At 43.9% G+C, this 19,083-nt stretch overlaps 3 protein-coding genes across 5 annotated transcripts; 2 read left to right on the forward strand and 1 right to left on the reverse strand.

Moving 5' to 3' along the window:
- Window positions 1-944: 944 nt before the first annotated feature.
- Window positions 945-7,282, reverse strand: septin10 (septin 10). The gene is made up of 10 exons (XM_057033085.1): window positions 7,113-7,282; window positions 6,394-6,508; window positions 5,760-5,955; window positions 5,422-5,608; window positions 3,392-3,553; window positions 3,140-3,236; window positions 2,856-3,024; window positions 2,629-2,761; window positions 2,344-2,522; window positions 945-2,269 (listed from the first exon to the last, which is right to left on the reverse strand). Exons 1-10 carry the CDS (start codon window positions 7,140-7,142, stop codon window positions 2,254-2,256), a joined length of 1,284 nt encoding a protein of 427 aa, XP_056889065.1. The 5' UTR covers window positions 7,143-7,282; the 3' UTR covers window positions 945-2,253.
- Window positions 7,283-7,617: 335 nt separating this feature from the next.
- On the forward strand, window positions 7,618-12,063 carry sowahca (sosondowah ankyrin repeat domain family Ca). Of its 2 annotated transcripts, none has more exons than XM_057033076.1 (4): window positions 7,618-8,285; window positions 8,856-9,241; window positions 9,750-10,139; window positions 10,241-12,063. In XM_057033076.1, the coding sequence occupies exons 1-4, from the start codon at window positions 7,940-7,942 to the stop codon at window positions 10,718-10,720; spliced, it is 1,602 nt and encodes a 533-aa protein (XP_056889056.1). In that variant the 5' UTR covers window positions 7,618-7,939; the 3' UTR covers window positions 10,721-12,063. The 2 variants fall into 2 exon arrangements, with proteins under 2 accessions (XP_056889056.1, XP_056889048.1); XM_057033068.1 differs by having other exon boundaries at window positions 7,648-8,285; window positions 8,853-9,241.
- A 1,366-nt stretch (window positions 12,064-13,429) lies between these two features.
- akap17a (A kinase (PRKA) anchor protein 17A) lies at window positions 13,430-18,897 on the forward strand. Of its 2 annotated transcripts, none has more exons than XM_057033057.1 (7): window positions 13,430-13,551; window positions 14,084-14,436; window positions 14,587-14,805; window positions 14,931-15,143; window positions 15,988-16,136; window positions 16,235-16,475; window positions 16,595-18,897. In XM_057033057.1, exons 2-7 carry the CDS (start codon window positions 14,110-14,112, stop codon window positions 17,420-17,422), a joined length of 1,977 nt encoding a protein of 658 aa, XP_056889037.1. In that variant the 5' UTR covers window positions 13,430-13,551; window positions 14,084-14,109; the 3' UTR covers window positions 17,423-18,897. The 2 variants fall into 2 exon arrangements, with proteins under 2 accessions (XP_056889037.1, XP_056889030.1); XM_057033050.1 differs by having other exon boundaries at window positions 13,451-13,604.
- Window positions 18,898-19,083: the final 186 nt, after the last annotated feature.

Raw genomic sequence — 19,083 nt, forward strand, 5'->3', positions numbered from 1 at the left:
TCCCAGCCTAACACTGTCATGTACGAGGTGTGTAATTGGCAATTCCAGGGTGTCACTGGCTCTGCCTTAAATGACAACGTCATCTCTTCAGCCGCCTGGCCTGTCTCTCCAGTGATCACACCCATTTGCATTTAGAGTGACTAGCAAGAGGAGTGTGTGTGTGTGTGGGGGGGGGGGGGGGGGGGGTGCATGTGTACTTATGAGGTAAGTGCAGGGCAAAACTTGATTTGTCAGGTATCTGCAGTGTTCATATCTAGAAGGAAATCTGGGGGAATCTGACTCTCACCCAGAAAGCAAATGAAGGTGTCGGCACACACACACACACACACACACACACACACACACACACACACACACAGTGTCACACCTGCAGTCTCTCCTCTGTGGGGTGTTTGCATCCAATCGTGAGGCTCGGGGAATCGATCAGCTGTCTCTTGCCATGTGTCAGACCTGTCTGTCCATCTGTCCGTCAGCTCTAAGTCACACAGAGGGCATCAGAGCTGAGGATGGGGGGGGGGGGTAAGAGTCCTCTACCGGGTATCTGTGCATCCAGATATAAGCAGGGACACTGATAAAATGCTAAGCTGCCGTCTCCTGAATGTCCCTAGGAACGGTAAAACTTATATAAAGTGATACATTTATTCTAAAGGTACCATTACAACACTTCAGGAAGAGTTTTTCTTTGTTTCGCAGCATTTCGAGGTCGATGCAATGCCGAGAAAAAATACATAGATAAAATGAATACATCTAAAATATTTATCAACATGCTATATTTCAATGATCTGTATCTGTGCTGGAGGCTGAGTGGAGAACACACATCCGAGGAGGATAATTGGTGTCAGCTGAATGGATGGATGCCTTTTCTAGTTCTTTATCAAATGACATGTTTGGACCAAAATAAGCAAAACTAAAAAGAACATAGATATTGAAAACAGACAAGCGTCTTGACAAAAAATAGTGATTTAATTTGAAAGAAACAGGAAGTTCCAGGATAACACTGTTTATTCCCTAATAAGCGAAAAAGGGCTTTCAGACAGATGTCACTTCATCAGACACCAGTAGTGTAAATTGAACTAAACTTCACACAGATAAGGCACACACACACACACACACACACACACACACACCTCCCATTACGACTAAGTGGCAGTGTTTGTGAAGAAATGACGCTTTTCTGCAGAACACTTCACATCAACGAGCACTCCGTTATTGATGTGAACCTCCGTCTGATCCCGTCTGCAAAGAGTAATGAATAAAGGAAGCACGCAGGAGACACACACACCCTTCCCCCCCCCAAAACACCCTGACTCAGCTGCTTCTGCGCCCGTTTGTCAGTGAGAAGAAGAACAGGAGCAAGTAAACCACTTCATATATAAATGTCAGAAAATGTACCTAATGTAAACCCCCCCCCCCTTCCCTTTAAAATGACAGGCTTGGTGAGGCTGCTGCTGGCTGAAGTAATGGTGCTGCCATCACGGCCATGTGAGGAAAATACTCCAACATAGATCAGACGTAATAATAATAATGCCCTGTGATGTACACCGGTCCTATTTAAAACTACTGACAATAACAGACTTCAGAGTTGAGGCTCCGTTTAACCTGGACAGAATTGCAATAGTGACACTGACCCTCCAATAAATAAGCATTAAACTGTCGAGTGTTTATTTTGCATTGGTCTACTCCTCCGTCTCCTGTTCATTCGTGCTTATTATGCATAAAACAAGCTTTAGTGCGCCTGCTTTACACTGCCACAGCGGATAAAACTGCTCAAAGAAAATCAAACGGTCTCGTCTACAGATTATTGCAGCTTCAGGGAGAATAGGGTTTATCAATCAAGGGTTTAAGCTGAGGAGAAAAAGAAGTCGTGAAATTCCCTAAAATCATTTCCTCTATCCGAGTTTTAAACATCAACACGTAGGTCCCTTTTCATGTCCTGTTCTCTGGTCAGTGTTCAGCGCGTCTGTGTGATATCTGTCACTTTATGGTCTACAGGTTTTAAAATAGGTTTTATATAAAAAAAAAAGTGATTAAATATAGACATAATACATAAAGAGGTTTAAAAACCCACAAAGATTAAAAATACCATCAGTAAAGCATACACTGGATTCACTGGGACAGTCTTTAAGCTTTGGCACAAATTTTAACTGCTGGTTTGTCTGGTTCTTATACTGGTTAGACTGGCCACAGTCGGCTGCGGAGGATGTGGGCATGATGTCACCAGATATTAAGGTCGTATTCCAAGTGGACTTTGCTTCACATGAAACCAGAACTGGGGAGACAGAGGAGTAAATCTGATTAAGGCCTTCTCAAATAGCAGTTTATGTCAATCAGCAGCCTGCTTACTTCTTGCGGTCCTTGTCCTTCTTGCCGTTGGCCGTGAGGCTCTGGGCCTGCAGGAGTTGGGCAGCAGCTCGTCTCTTGCTGAACACACTCTGGTCTTCTTCTAGGAGCTTCTTCTTTTCCTCCAGAGAGGCCTTCTCATCCGCATGGAGGCGCTTCAGCTGCTCAAAACGACTTTGCAGCTGGAGGAAACAAAGACGAGTTAAGGCGACGCCTTTCAAGGGTTCGACAAATTCCTTCTCCATTACTAAAACCCATTTCTGAAGATTGACCATCACGTCCACTCACCTCCCTCTCGGCGTCCTTCAGCTCGGCTTCCTTCTCCTTCACCCTCTGGACGAACATCTGCCTCATCTCGTCCTCCCTCTTCTGCAGCTCCACCAGGAACTCCTGACGCTTGGCCTCATACGTCTGCTGCAAGCTGCAACCGCAAAGTTTACAGCGGCATTATCAGGGGGGGGGGGGTCACCTGATCATGCTGCCGTCACACGCTGCTGCCCGTGTGGGCGGCTCACCTCACAGGTTTGCACTCTGGTCCCGTGTCTTTGAAGCCCATTTCCTCCAGTTTACAGCGTCTGTAGAGCTCGTAGTGGCGAGTGTGAGTCTGCTCTCTCAAGTCCTCCATGTTTACACAGATCAGCATCTCCCTCAGTTTCACAAAGTCACAGTGATTTTCATTTTCCACTGATGCACAGAGACGTGACACAAATAAAAAGGATTCAGACGATTGTTCCGCACGTTTCAGAAACTGGAGAGTAGAATAAGACTTTAGGAGTGACAGACTGGCACATGTTGTTACCTTGCACAACACCCCAGGGATACTGGCGCGCCTTCACCATTTTATTGCCAATGGAGACTTCCTCTGTGCTGCCAACAACGGCAAATGGTAAATGACCCTACAAAAGAATATTGCAAGATAAAAAAGGACATATTGGACTCCATAAAGCAACAGTTTTAGAGATAACAAGACCACACAGATGCTTGTAAAACCGTCCTGGTGCTACTTGAACATAAAATCCAAACTCCGTATTTTGCTGGTGCGTTTCCTTACGTTCATCGTGGTGTTGACCTTTGCTACAGTCTCATCATCCAGTGGGAACTGGTAGATCTGGACCCCGTTGCTGACCAGTTCGCTCATGATTTTGATCTTGAACTTGTGCAGTTCGCTCTTACTGATGGTGTCTGCTTTGGCGATCACCGGGATGATGTTGACCTAAAGTGACACACAGATAACTGCGTCTGTAAATCCCACAATTAGCGATGAATAAAATGTTTCCACTGGCAGCTTTAGGCGAATAATGAACTGTGGATCTGATCTCCATGAAAACTTCTACTTTATCAAATTTTAAGACAGAATATTCATTTTTACAATATTTGAGTTACAGTTCATCATAGTTTTTTTGGGATAACTTGAGCAGATCCAGATTAGGACGGACTGTGGAAGATTCCTTCATTATCTGCTAACATAGCCAACACATGCTGTATATTATTGTTCTACACTGATTAACATTCGGTCAAGCTAAAGTCACACAAAGACACCATTAGCTCAACTCCAGAACATGCAGAACCAGCCCTGTCCTGACTTTAACTGAAACAGTAAAAACAACAGAAGGCTGTTACATAAACCCTTTAATGAGTTCATTGCTGGCCGAGCGGCCAGATCTGCTCTCCAAACTCTCACACATTCCTGTCCTGACCGTCTGTCACCTTGTTGAACCAAAGACAGACTTGAAATTAGCTGCCGTTGTCTGGGCAAGACCACACACACACGTACGCACGCACGCAGAGTGTTAGACTATACAGTGATCCCAGCGGAGAAACCAAATCAATGCGAGGAGATTTATTCCAGCAGCTGTCTGAGTGACTGACTGCCGCTCCGTCAGCGCTGCTTCCAACAAACGCCTCTTTCTGCACCTCTCTGTACAGTGGCACAAAAGGACAACTCAAGTGTGTGTGCGTGAGGTGATTACGACATTCCACAGCCTTTTTTCCTAAAGCATTCACATACAAATCCAGGGTTAGCGACACTCGCGGCGCAGCAAAATCAAACAAACACACCAAAAAAAAAATGGAACGCAGCTTCACACGGAGAGCATGGGAAAGTTTCCGCTTCCGAAAGCGAGGGGAGGAGTTTAACAGCACGGACGAAATAAAAACCCCCACAAATGACGGACTTACGAGAGAGGCGAGAATGAACTCGGGCATAAATAACACAAAGAAAGTAATCAGAGCCTTTTGTCCCATTTCTCCTGTTTCCAAACAAACCAGCTCTTCTGCTCATAAACATGATATGATTACTTTAAGGCTTATGTGTGACCAAAAATGCTGAAAATGTGACCTTAAAATGCATGAGCTGGTTTCTCTGAGTACCCACGGTCCCTGTTGTCAGCCCTTTTTATTCAGGGTGTCACACACTGTTCCCTCTTCACCACACACGAGGCAGACTGCAGCTCCTCCCAGAAGACACATGCTCGTACACATTTCCATTTAAATAGTTGAGTACAGAAATAAATGTCCGTGACAGAAACCGTTCCCGGTGAGTTCAGGGAAAGTTCATGCGGATTCTGGAGAGAACTGACCAAATGCATTCTTTTACCCGTCTGCTCCCAGCAAGCAGTGCTGGAACGCTGCAGCCACATATTTTTGTCCTTTATCAACTTGTACGGTATGAACTGGCAGCATGAACCGCGGCCACATTAATCTCACATTAGTGTTGTTATTACTGCGGTTTTTTTGCACACAATAACAGAATTAAGTGAATGTGGTGATTAGTGGTTCCTGGGGTTTCATTCTCTCTGTCATGTTTGTCAATTTATCCAGACAATTAATACAAAAAATAACAGTTCTCCATCAGTCACAAATAAACTGCTGGGGGGAAAAAGAAAGTCTATTTTTGAATCTACTAAATTACTCCTATAAAAGAAACAAAACATATCTCAATGGCTTGGTTATTATAAAGTGTAAAATATAAAGCAGCCCAATATGAATAAAAGTTTAGCTCCATAATTAACACAACTGCTGTTTAACTACAGAATATGTTAAGTTAATTTAGATGTCCTGTAATAAAGAAACAAGCCTTACCTTGCTGTCTAGTTTCTTCATAGTCACAAGGTCCAAGGACTTGAGAGAATGACCTGACGGAGAGATGAAATAAAGGCAGGCGTGGACTCGCGAGTCGTGGTAGTTGTGGAGAGAGCGCTTGATTTTTAGCTCCTCTTGCAGATAACTCTCAAACTGTTTATCAATGTAGTCCACCACTGGCTGATAGCTAAAACAAAGGAGAAATCTGGGTTTAATGAAGGCAAAACTTTATATTCCAAGCTGATTTTTGGCAGCACATGTACTAAAATGCTTAAAACACCCCCTACACTGAGCACATGAAGGTTGTCATTATCACATTCTCACATGCCTCTTCTTACCTGTCTTCTTTGTTCATTTGATCTCCAAAACCCACGGTGTTGACCACAGTCAGGCGCAGTCTGACATTACTCTCCTGAAGATCATAGGTCTGGGCACGCAGCTTCACCTGAGGCTCAAAGTGGGACGACTCAAAGTTCTCAAAGTTGGTGTTGAAGAGGGTGTCCATCAGGGTAGATTTGCCAATGCCAGTTTCACCTGAAAAAGGAAGAACAAACTTGATTTATTTTGTATGAGTGAGGCGAATGCTTGAGTCTACAAAAAAAAGCTAATGTACTAAAAACTTGAAGGCAAAATAATTAAAGTCCAATCATGACCCCAGTTGTTAGGACAATTAAAATCATTATACTCACTCTTCCAGCTAATTACTGAACAGGTGAAAAGGGGGTGAAAATCAGCAGCATATTTAATCATCTACAACACCCAAAGCTCCCACCTAATTTACTAATCTTTGCTTGTTAGTCAAGGGAAGTACTTTGAGTTGTGAAAGATTACTAGAAAACTGCATACATAACACGGTCCATTTACCATTTAACAAGAAGTGCCATTAAACAGCACTCTACTTACAACCCACTACAATGTGGGTTAGATTGGCTGGTTCTGGGTAAGCCATCATTAGGTGTGAGGGTAACATACCAATACAGAGAATATTGAAGCAAAATCCCTGGAAGATGGACTTGTTGACCAGCTGATCGGGGAGACTGTCAAAGCCGACGTGGCCAGCCAGGGACAGGTGTCGGGATCCATTATCCTGATAATCAAATTGCAGGTATGGTTAGTTGATTTGAATTACTCTTCTCTGATACTAAGCAGAAAACTGTTATTACAGTGCTAATTATTTCAATCGATATTTAGAAACATAACTCCTTGTGTAGTAGGCACTTTAGATTAAAGTCCTTGTTATAAACGTTCTACTACATATCAGACAGCCAGGAAACATTTAGGAAGATGCCCTTTAGGAACAATGAACGCTGTGTAATATTTTTTTATCGCCTTGCATAATGAAGCAAGTAAAATGTGTTTAATCGAAACGTAAACCTGCATAAACTTTTGATTGCTAATGGGCTAACTTTGCGCACTGTTAGGCAGCTAATGTCCAGTTACCCGAGCAGTCTTCTTCAAATGTAAAACAAATAAGCACTTCAAAATTGATCCATTAGGTGTATTAAATAGTGAACAGCATATGAGTTTCAGTATGGGAAACGTATTGTTTCCCATTTTAACCACGAAGCTTTCAAGATAAACAAAAGTAACTCTCGTTAGCTTAGCTAACTCAGTGATAGTCTATCCGGACACTCCCTGTTCAAGTATCAAGGACACTGATTTGGCAAGTACAATTGGAAAAGAATACTAACCGGCTGCCGAGCGACATCCGAAACAGACATTGTTTCCGTTTGTGTGAATAAGTCTGATAATTTCTAAAATAATTACGCTAATTATTGAACTCAAACACGAACTTCTTCTTCAGAACCTTGCTCGGGACCGCCTTTCTCTGCGTTCGACAACTGGTCGGACTCGACTATTCGAAACAAGGTAAGCTTGAGGTAAGAAGTGTCCTAGGGTAAGATACTATAAATTTGCAGTGGTGGGTGAGTACCGTCAATTTAAAATACGAATATTGCTACAATTGCTTGGAAATAAAACCAAAGTAAGAGGACTAAATTACAGGCAAACCATTTTCCACTTTTAGAAACACGCTCACCCCTGTTTCCGTATAGTGGTACGGCGCAGATTAATTTTCTCGTCCGCTTCAGGACAGCTAGTGAATTGTAGGAAACGCTGAAATATGTTCCCAATTTCGTAATCACAATGAAAAAAATGACGCATTTTATACGACAGAACTACGTAACGTAAATATAAAATTAAATGTATTATAATTTCTATACATCGCAAAAAAGAGATTTTTTAACCGACAGCACTGACTATATTCGGGTTTGGTGTCGGTGTTTACGAGGAACACATGAACGCATCAATGTTTTGTGGATGTTTCTACTACGTGCGACCCCTATCTGCCAGATATCGACACTCCCCATGGAGGAGAGAAGGGACGCTGGGACGATGATGCTCTCACCGTTGATCAACAACATCCGTGGATGACAGCAACGCAACCATGAAGTCATTTTGCAAAAAAGATGTATAAGATATTCGAACCATCTGTGCGCTGTTGTTTGGACCATTCGGAATGATGATGGCGTCCAACTGCACGGAGCAAGCCGTGCAGGAGTTCTTGATGGAGAGAGGAGGGAGGGTCCGACAGATGGAGCTGATCGATCATTTCCTATCAGTTTGTGGGAGAAATGAGCAGTCGACAGAGGGGTTGGATAGTGAGGCTTTGAAACGTGTCGTGGAAAGCGTGGGATTCGTGAAAGTGGAAGACGGCGTGAAATTTGTTTGTTTAAACGGTGAAGGGTCGGTGATGCGTGCGGGCACAGACGGCCACGATCACGAGGAGTGCAACGGCAATATCCATGAGACGGTGCACGACAGCAACTGTATCAACGGCAACCCTGACAACGCAGCACCAGCAGGTGAGGGATGAACACGCATTCTCCCTTTTTTGCAAGGAGTAATTCATGCAGGGACGCACCTTGTTCCCTCTTTGATCTATAAGCTTATATAGTTTCTTTAAATCGAATTAAGTGCGCATTTTGCTCCAGGAAAACTGTACACACACTCAGTGGTTGTGCCGGTTACTAAAAACTTAACTGTGAAGGTTAAGTTTAACCTAGAAATGCAAAATGTGTTAAATTATCATCATAGCTCAGTAATTAAACATCAGTAATTAACCAAGCACCTGAAGTTATTATTGTAAAAAAAATAAAACAACTTCAGATGCTTTTTCTTTAATTCTTAAGTTGATTTTGGACGACTTCAAGGGTTTCTTTTGATTAGGATGTCGGGGCTCATGGGAAACAGGTGGACAGAGGAAAACGCTGTGCTCACTGACTTTCCTTTCCATCCATTCAAGAGACAGTAAATAATAACTGAGTTGATGCTGTTTTGATAAGCTGTCCTTTCTGTTCATACTACGGATAACAATGTCAGACTGAGTCAGAGCTGATGACTAAGTCAAATGAAATCCAATTGTTCCACAGCAGCATCCAGCTCGTTGGCTGGTGGCCTGGACAACGACAAACAGTCAAATGCCAATGAGCAACCTGCAGCCCCCTCCCTGGATAATAAGCCCATTATGGAGACTCCCACCTCTGGTGTAGGAGGGGAGGTAAAACTGAGGGAGAGGAGGAGGAGAGAGTCGGCCCCGGTGATTGGTGTGGCAGATTTGGACCACCCACACCCTTCAGGTTGCCACAGCCAGCAGGTGCGGGGGGCTCGCAGGATATCCAAAGGGTCTCAGCGGGCCATGCTGGTCAGCTGTCTCTCTGAGGACTGCTCACTGGAGGGACTGGACCCTGTTGGAGATATCAACACGCCCAAGGGAAGCCGGCGGAACTTCATCGAGTTGATGATGAGTAGCTCTCCTCAGGTAGGATACTTTGTCTGTGTGGTCCTACTTCAAACTCGTAACTTTATTTGTACGGCGGTTGACAACAGCGGGGGGATGTAATGTCACCTTAGAGGTTGCTGTGGAAATGCAATATTCATGAAGCTCGTCTCCACAGCATCTGACTTATGCAACTCAGAAATTTGATACAGTGATGTAACAGAGCTCAACCGTGTAAGCTCGGGTCAGGGTTAAGCCTCCCGTGATGTGGCTCATGTCTTTCTGATGATCATCCTCTGTAAAAAAAAAAACAAACATGCTCATCATGTTGTCAGCACTTGGTCCTGTTTATGTGCCATCAACAAATGTGATGATTGTGTGTCCGGTGTGTAAAAGCCAGGATATGGATGCTACATTTTTCCTGATCCGTCTTCCATTGATTCATAACTCAGTAGCTGCGTAACACTGAAAAAATAATAATTCTCTTCCCCTAGAGTCGTTTTACCGAAAGCCATTTCTACCAGTTCTCTCAAAAATTGTCATTGTGCAGGTCCGCAGGTCTCTGATCAGCCGCGGTTCACGCGTCCGTGACTCTGTCAAAGGCGACGGCGACTCAACGTCCCTCCTCTCCTCAGCCACGGATGAAGATTGCGCCTCCGTGACCCTCGACCCGCTGGAACACGAGTGGATGCTGTGCTCCTCGGACGGCCTGTGGGACAGCCTGCAGCCCCTGCTTGCTGTGGAGCCTGGACTTGTGACCAAGAGGGACTTTGTGACCGGCTTCACCTGCCTCCACTGGGCCGCTAAGCAGGGCAAAGCAGAGCTGCTGTCCCAGCTGCTGGCCTTCGCCAAAGAGAACGCCATCCCCGTCAATGTCAACGTGAGGTCCAGCGCCGGGTACACCCCTCTACACTTGGCAGCCATGCATGGGCATACCCAGGTGGGTCAGCATGTCTGATGTCTTAGACCTGCCGGTGAAGAGCAATAGTGACACCGTGTGTGGCTTAACTGTCAGAAAACAGACATGATTTTGATTGACAGGTGGTTCGTGTGCTGCTGTCTGACTGGGAGGCAGACCCCGAGGCTCGAGACTACAGCGGGAGGAGAGCCATCCAGTACCTGCCCCCCCCCCTGGCTGCCAACCTGCAAGAGGAAGGAGTCGTCATCTCGCCCGGATCCGAGTCAGACAGGGAGAATGTCAACGGCGGCAGTGGCGTCAGCAGTGGAGGCCGCGGGTGGCGCTTCCCAAAAGTCCTCCCTGGAAACCTCAACCCGCTGCGACTCCTGAACCCGCCGGCCGAGGCGGCCGAGGACGCGGCTTCAGGGAAGAGGACCAAGGGGAGGAAGGAACTTCAGAGGAAGTCGTCCCTGAGCAGGCTGAACGCCCGGCTCCACCGGGGGCGCCACAGAGCCCAAATCATCCACAGTGCGTCGTTCAAGGACGCCGAGGAGGTTGGAAAAGTGGAGGATCTTCCCAGCAGCCCACTGCGCACACGACCGCTGTCCAATTTGTTTGGTTGAATTCCCTCAATCAGACATGTACAGCAGAAATACAGTTTACTGGCATTTATTCGCTGTCATTTCAGACACTTTTGTCATCAAATTCAAAGAATACGATAGAAATGCCAGAGCAGAGCCGGGTTCTTCACCATTTATTCTGGTTTTTATTGCCGTGGTTAGGTTTACACACAGGTGCATAACAGACACGATGATAACAGGTTTGTTCTTAGCACTTATTTTGCAATGACACGTTCAAATTCCCTGAACTGAACTTTCGTTTATGCTGCAGACAACAATCACTGGACCGATAAATACTCTGTATGATCGGGAGGTGCTGATGTTTTCAATACAATTCCGCGTTCTTAACAAATGTTTTATTTTTTAGTATCAGATTTTAACAGGCGGAGTCGGCACATGTCACTTTGGATATTATGGGATGCTCCAACAAAACCAGCATTTTTCCAGTCCTGCGTCGTATCTGGAGGGTGTTATTAAAACAGAGGGGTGGGAAAAATCTGTTTACATGTATTCTCTGTGTGTACAAATAACAATATTGTGTGTTTTTCCCCATCAGTTTTAAAATCTTTGAGATTGGGGCCATAAGTCTGTTGTAGTCCCCCCCCCAGGACCTATTTCTTTTCACAATGTACCTCAAGTCTTCTGATTCTGACTCAGTGTTACATCTCTGACAGCACTTTTGGATGCAGGTTTGAAAGACAGAAATTACATCTAACATAATAAAAATTATTATATATTTATTTATCAAGGTTAAAGGGATAACTCACCCAAATGGAGAAGTTATGAACTAGTAACTTTGGGGTGGGGGGGTTGATGGATCGACCTCTGCTGTCCTGGAGCCCACTGCAAAACTCAGAAATGTCACCCACCTCTCCACTGGCACAATATATCACTTTTGGGGTAAACTGTCCCTTTAAGGTCCTTCTATCGATCAACAACAGCACATAAGTTCAAAAACACATATGCAATCAAGCCAACAGTTTCTACTTTTGCCTATATGGGTGTATTTGTACTGTAGATTGTATAAAAGTTGCATGTACATCATCTATAGATGGTTAAAATACTGGGTGAGATTTTGCTTTTGTTTTGGACTGTAACCTTTATAGCATTTGTATGGAAACCCTGTTTGTGTAACTGTAGCAGTCGACCTTTGTCACGTAACTTTGTATCCTATTTGTAGGCAGGCTCTTGGGTGAGAGGTAGGGGAGAATGTCAATGCTGTAGTTCCTGTGTGTGTAAATTGTCTACCCTGGACTGATGTGAATACACTGTTACTGAGCCACTCTCACTTTTTTTCTCACATCTTGTACCTTGAATACGAAATAAAGCAATAATGTTTTGCGTAATTGAATTACTCTTATGTCCACCTGCAGAGGATCAATAAATTAAAAAGCTAAGATTGACACATATGAAAGAGTTAAATTCAACCAGACCAAAGCACCATGGTATTGTCCATGTCTGGTGGTGCTGAATAATTGATGATCCAATGATTCTTCCCACCCCCAAATCTAGCAGCCTTGCAGTAGATCCATAGTTTCCTGTCCATAAGCTCCCCATTGAACATTATACCCAATGCAGATGCTCTTCCATCCTGCATTTTTGCTCTGCTAATGCAGCAAGGCCATGTTTTTTTGCCATCTAAATCATCTTAAGATTAGAAATTTTTAACTTGAATGCAAGTTTTCTGTTTTTTTTCAGTTCTTCTGAGCCTTTTATTTATAAGTCCGTGAAGATGAGAGGCAAAATGTAAAGTCGATTAAGTTAAATTATGCGCTTCCTTTCCAATCACTGCACGTATTGCTTGCAACTGGATAATCTGTTCCAGTGACACTGTGATACTGTTCAGGCTTGCATCTGTCCTTACCAGAACAAACCAAGTCTATAAAGCAGGATTACATGTATATGATCATTACATTCAATGTGCTGCTGCTGGAAGTTTAAATACTTTGAATCTACCAGTTAAATGGGATTTATAAAGGTCACTGGAGGGATGAGCTTTTTTCCCTGGACTGGTAAACTCCAGTCTGATGCCTCGGGCAGCCTGTTGGATGACTGCTGATCAGAACAGAGTAGAGAGGCTGTGTGACTGCAGCTACTGACCTACATACAAAGTGAGGGGAGTAATGCCTATTATGTAAATTCCTCTGCCATCTTTTCAGGGAAACTGTGCCATTTTTTTTGCCTGTGGGGCTCCACTGTTACCCAGATCTATTTATAATCTCCTCATATATCTCACGATCTCCCCAGTCACCACTTTGATGATAAAAACAACAGTGCCAAACAGCAATCAAGCTACAAACTAATGTACGATGTGAGCTGGATGTTTCACAACATGCTGGATTTCAAAAATAGGCCCCCTGTAGTGAATTTGTTCTATGACCTCAGAAAACAGCATGAAACATTGTTGCTTTGAAAGAAAAGAGATTTTTTTAAAAATAAGTTGGCTAAAAAGTGGAAACAAAATTTTACCCAAAGACATTTATACAATCCTAGTACATTAGTCAGAGAAAATCTTTAAGAAGTCCTATGTATCCATTTGATACATGTAAAATGTTAAGATAAGTATATTCTAATTACAATAGCATAACAATAATAGTAATAATAATGATAATAATTATTATTTTATTATTATTGTTGTTATTAACATGCCAATTTGTCACACGGTGTCGCTGTTTGAAACGCCGCCATTTTTCTTCTTCGTGTGGTTTTTCTCTTAAGGTCATAGTTCATTACATGCGGAAGTAGCTTTTTTTTATGTCGGATCCGGTTGATCTCAGAATTATTCCGCTTTTTTGAACAAAAAAAAATGTTTTTCCTTCTTCGATGTATGTGAGGTAGGTAGTGGAGGTGATGACTGCAGTACGGCTTAATATTATAGAAAAGAAAGGTACTACATTTGAAATCAGGCTAACAACGCATGAAGTCATGCTCAAAGCTAATAGTCATATAACTTGCGTGAACTGGTGTCGACTTTGTTCTATGATTTACAATCATTATGATTTAGGAAACGCTGCAAAGATGGTTATATTATGCTAGGTTGCAAATTTTGCAGTTACACAACTCCACGGCTACTTAGCTCAAAATATATTAAGCTAACGTACATAAACCACCATCAACATCAGTATACATATTTGCTTTCTAACATCTTTATTTTAGAAAAAAAACAGTCTTTAACGTTTAATTTCAGATGATATTGTCACCCGTCTGAAGTAGTTATCTAAACGATTTGTTTATGCTGATGTTTATTTAATGTTGAATGACGTAAACGTGTAATAACAACGATAGCAGACCCATGCAGTTAAATTTTCATTCATTACATAATACTTACTCGTTTTAACAGTATTATTCTCTGCAACACTTCTGCAGCTTTTCTTCCGACAAAAACTGCAACCATGACAACCATTGTCAATGATACTTCAGAGGCTATTTGCCTTTCTTCTGAGTACAAAGTGTACCTCAAGCCTATTGCCAAGATGACCATCAGTGTGGCACTGCCCCATCTCAAGCTGCCCGGAAAGAGCATCTCCAACTGGGAGGTAATGGAAAGAGTCAAAGCCATGGTAGCGCCGGAGCAATTTTCATCTCTGCGCATCTCCAAGAGCACATTGGAGTTCATCCGCTTTGAAGGAGAAGTAGAGAACAAGATGGTGGTCAAGAGCTTGCTAAGCCATCTGGATGGAAAGAGCATCAAACTCAGTGGATTTACTGATGTTCTGAAAGTAAGGCTGATAGTATTGTCATCAGTATTGGTTATTAAAAAATGTGCTGTTATTAGACTGAATGTACATGTATCACATAATATCCAGTCGCTCCAGCCAAGTTGATATATTTACACCTATGTGTGAACCAGTCTTTCATCTGCTTCTCAGGTTCGTGCAATTGAGAATAAGGTGGACTTCCCTACGCGCCATGATTGGGAGTCCTTCTTCCGTGACGCCAAGGACATGAACGAGACTCTGCCTGGGGAGAGGCCCGACACCATCCACTTGGAGGGACTTCCTTGCCGCTGGTTCAGTCAGAAGGACAGTCAGTTCCCTGATCGGCCCTCTGAAGAAGCCCTCATTGCTGTCTTTCAGGCATTTGGAAAGGTGCTACTTTTTCCATTTCAGACTATATTTAATATTAAAATTCATTCATTTAGTGGGTATAACAGGTGCTACATTCTATCTAAGTTTGTTGTAAGTTTGTTATATGCTTCGTTCTGGGACTGCAGGTGAGAAATGTAGACATTCCAATGCTGGACCCATACCGCGAGGAGATGCTGGACAAAAATTTCAACACCTTTAGCTTTGGAGGTCATCTGAACTTTGAGGCTTACGTCCAGTATCAAGAATACTGTGGATTCACCAAGGCGATGGACACACTGCGTGGAATGAAGCTGATGCTGAAAGGAGATGATGACAAGGCAGTGGCTTGCAACATCAAGGTAATTACTGAACTCGTTAAAGCAAGACTGCTGCCTCTTTTGGGATACAGCAAAATATAGTGATCATATTACCAAAAGAAAATGTCCGAGTGGATTTACTCCATAACACAGTTTCTAAATTAATTATGATGAAAATTACACAAAAGTCACATCAACATCCACCCTGGCTACATGAACTCATTCTTTTTAAATAGTCCACTGAACCTATTGTAAAAACGTATAAGAAAGATAGTCATGTTGTTAAGTCAGAAAAAATGTATTCTTCTGTCTTTAATTCCATCATATTACAATTGGGTGTGGAGTTTAAAGAAAAAACAGTTCTGTCTCAAACTGGCTTTACTCTTTTTATTTGTTCTGCTAGTCAAGGCAAACCTTGAATTTGCAAGCTGCTCCCTTGTGTAAGAAGCTACCAGTGAATTGGTTCTACTGTTATGATGCTGCAGATTATAGCAATTATACTGTGTCAGAGTCACAAAGCAGCTTTAAGACCTTTTAGTAGAATGAGAATTAAAGCTCCCTCACCATTATTTCCAAGGTAACGGAGGTAGGGGGAGAGACAAGGCTGTAATCCACAGGATAAAGCCTCTGGGTTAAATATAAATTGTGGACGAGGCTATAAGGTGAAGGAAGAAAGCATATTGTATCTTGCTTTTGACAATAAATGGTAAAATTTGGAACATTGTCGCATGAACTCATGCACCTCAGCATGATCATTGTTACGATCACGTCATGGTCGGTAGGAAAATTTGAAAAAATAGGCTCACACTTACTGTTGCGCAACATGATTTTGGTGAAGTCTCCGTGTTTGTACTACAACCGTGTGAATATTGTATATTTTTCTTAGGTGACCTTTGACACCACTAAGCACCTCAGTGAGTCTGCTCTCAAAAGGAGAAACCAGGAGAGGTTGAAGTTAGAGGAGTTGGAGAGGCAGAGAGAAGAGCAGAAACGACGGGAGAAAGAGGCAGAGGAACGGCGCAAGGAGGAGGAGAGGTCTGATTGTTTTGGAGACTAATGAAATGCTTCCAGCTGAATGAGGACAATGACCTATTTGCAGCCATTAACTACTTTACTTCATACCTTTACTTCAGGAAGCAGAAGGAGCAAGAAGAGGAGGAGAAGGAAAGGAAGAAGGAAGAGAAGATAAGAAAACGAGAACAGAAGTTGCGGGAAAAAGAGGAGAGGAAAAACCTTAAGAAAGTGAGGCGACAGCAGGAAGAGGAACAAAAGAAACTGCAGATGAAGATCGCCATGGAAGAGAGAAGGCTGCTGCTGGCTCAGCGCAACCTGGAGTCTTTACGACTTGTTGCTGAGCTGCTCGCCAGGGCCAAGGTATTAAACACGTGTAAAACAAGACAGTAGATGTGATGGTCAGCAGCAGTTGCTGTGAAACCTAGAAGCATGACAAGTTTCAATTGTGGTTTCTGATTCTTAAGCTTGTTCGCCTTCAGGTCCTGAAGCAGAAACAGCAGGAGAAGGAGAGAGCAGAGCGGGAGGAGCAGACAAGGCTGGAGCAGTCTCGGAAAAAAGAGGAGCTGGCACGTCTGCAGCAACTGGAGGCCTGTCGACGCAAGCAGGAGGAGGAACTTCGCAGGGTGGAGGTGGAGAAGGAGCGCGCGCTGGAGCTCCAGCGCCGTGAGAAGGAGTTGAGGGAGAAACTGCTTTGTAACCTCTTGAAGAAGGGCAGCGATAAAGCTGCCAGACCTGCGGGCACACGGGAGCAGGTTTTGACGGGTGAGGAGGCTTTGGGTCATGGTGGTGCCGTGACACCCGAGACCTTAAGTCAGTTGAATGGGATAAAGGCAGAAAGGAGCAAAGACGAGCAGGTCTCAAAACCTGCTCTCCACGAGAAGAGGGGAGGGGAGGTCAGGAAGAAGGAGCGGGCGGTGGCGAGCAGACGCAGCAAGGACCGCTCCTACAGCCAGGGAAGGAGCAGGAAAACCCACAGCCGAGAGAGGAGGAATCACTCCCGCAGCTCCCACAGGAGAAGGAGCTCCAGCCATCACAGGAGGAGCTCTAGTCGTCACAGAAGGAGCCCCAGTTACCCAGGCGGGAGGAGGCGAAACCACAGCCACTGCAGCAGGAGCTCCAGCTCCAGCCGGGACAGGAGCAGGAGCAGCAGTGGGAGGAGCTACGGCAGAGGCCGCAGGTACAGTCAGCGCAGGTCCAGCAGAGGCAGCTCCAGGGGCAGCAACAGAAGCAGAGGCAGGAGGAGTCACAGTCGCAAGCACAGGAGACGTAGCAGCAGCAGGAGGATGGGCTACTCCCAACGACGGTAATCCATCTGATCAGTTTTAGAACTATTGTTACAAACCCTGAAGAAAATAGTTTGGAATGTGGACCGATGCTGCTATTGTTTCCCTCCACGAGTGCAAGACGAGAGCATTTGGACGGACGTAGAGGCAAACATCTCTGAACACTGATGTAAAACTGGCATTTGGAATTGACGATTCTCCTCGATGCTGCTGATTAACCCATGCTGTCTATCCCCAAATCTGGAAAGAGGAAAATGGTGCAAGTGGCCTGTACGTTGATTCAGCACCAGCCTGTTGATCCACCCAAGTCTCCAGCTCCTATACCTGTAAAAGAATCATGGCTAGCTGCACTGAAATATGAATTGTCCTTTTTCCTCATTTCTTCAAGTTTGGTTGTGATGCTGGTATTTATTTCAGAAAAAAAAAAAAGTTTATTGACCTCCAGGGTAAAGCCAAGACTGCAGTGATCACAAAGGCCCAAAAGTTTTTATTAGAATTTATGGATTTACCCTTTAGTTTTGTTATAAGTAGTAAAATGGTTTGGACACACACACCTTATTTAATGTTTTTTCCTTTATGTTAATGACTATTTACATTGTAGTTTCTCACTGAAGGCAATATGGAGTTAAAAACGTGTGATACAACTCAACATACAACTCAAAACACCCTTCGCTTTCTTTACTGCTTTGCGCCCTCTTGACATTCGTGGGTTCACCTGAACTGGCTTTCCACCCGTCCTGACGGCGTTCCCAGAGATGCTGAGCACCTGTTGGCCTGTTTGATTTGCTCTGAGGGGCATCTCATCCCAAACCAGCTCTACCCGGTTTAGGTCAGGTGACTGTGGTGCCCAGGTCACCTCACCCAGCGCTCCAACCCCCCTCCTCGGCCAAATAGCCTTTGCACATCCCGGAGGTGTGTTTGGGGTCATTGTTCTGGTGAAAATAAATTTGACGTCACCTGGATGGGATGTCGCTGCTGTTGTAGTTGTGCTGGTTCAGTGTGCCTTCAACTTTGAATGGATCTCCGACACCAGCAAGGCGACCCCTCACATCACACCTCCTCCATGCTTCACAGTGATAGGGATGTTCACCATGACCCAACCTGACTTCTGCACAACTGACGGTCCCAGCTCCTCTAAGAAGACAAGGAATTCCACAAATGGACCATGACAAGGTGCACCAGTGGGTGTAAACCATGTCAGGTGTATCATTGAGGAATCTAGAGCATAAAACATGTTAGCAGTTATTTTACATTTTTTTATTTTCTGTGTGATTTTATAGATATGAAGTAGAAAGTATTAAAAATCAAGAAAACCCATTGGATGAGATGGTGTGTCCAAACGTGACTGGTAGTGTACATAAACTTCAAGCTCATTTCTTTAACCTCAATAGGTGTTCTGACTATTTTGATCCGTTTGATGAGGTCACATGAGCAAAGTATTGTTTTGTGCTGATTCTCATGGAGCCGTTGTCACAATATGAATAAAATTTTAAATGAAACCAAGCGTGAAGGTAAATGTGACTTTGCATCTGTAAATCATGACCATGCAGAAATGAATGAAACAACCATCACGCAGGCGTGCAGCATGTCTGGAACTAACAATTTTCATTTCATTTGCAAAAGAGGGGAAGTTGACATCTCGTGGCAGATTTGGGGTTCTTGAAGCGAAAACTGTGTCAGGTACC

This window comes from Takifugu flavidus, chromosome 1 (assembly GCF_003711565.1).
Source record: "Takifugu flavidus isolate HTHZ2018 chromosome 1, ASM371156v2, whole genome shotgun sequence".
In the NCBI taxonomy this organism is placed as follows: Eukaryota; Metazoa; Chordata; class Actinopteri; order Tetraodontiformes; family Tetraodontidae; genus Takifugu; species Takifugu flavidus.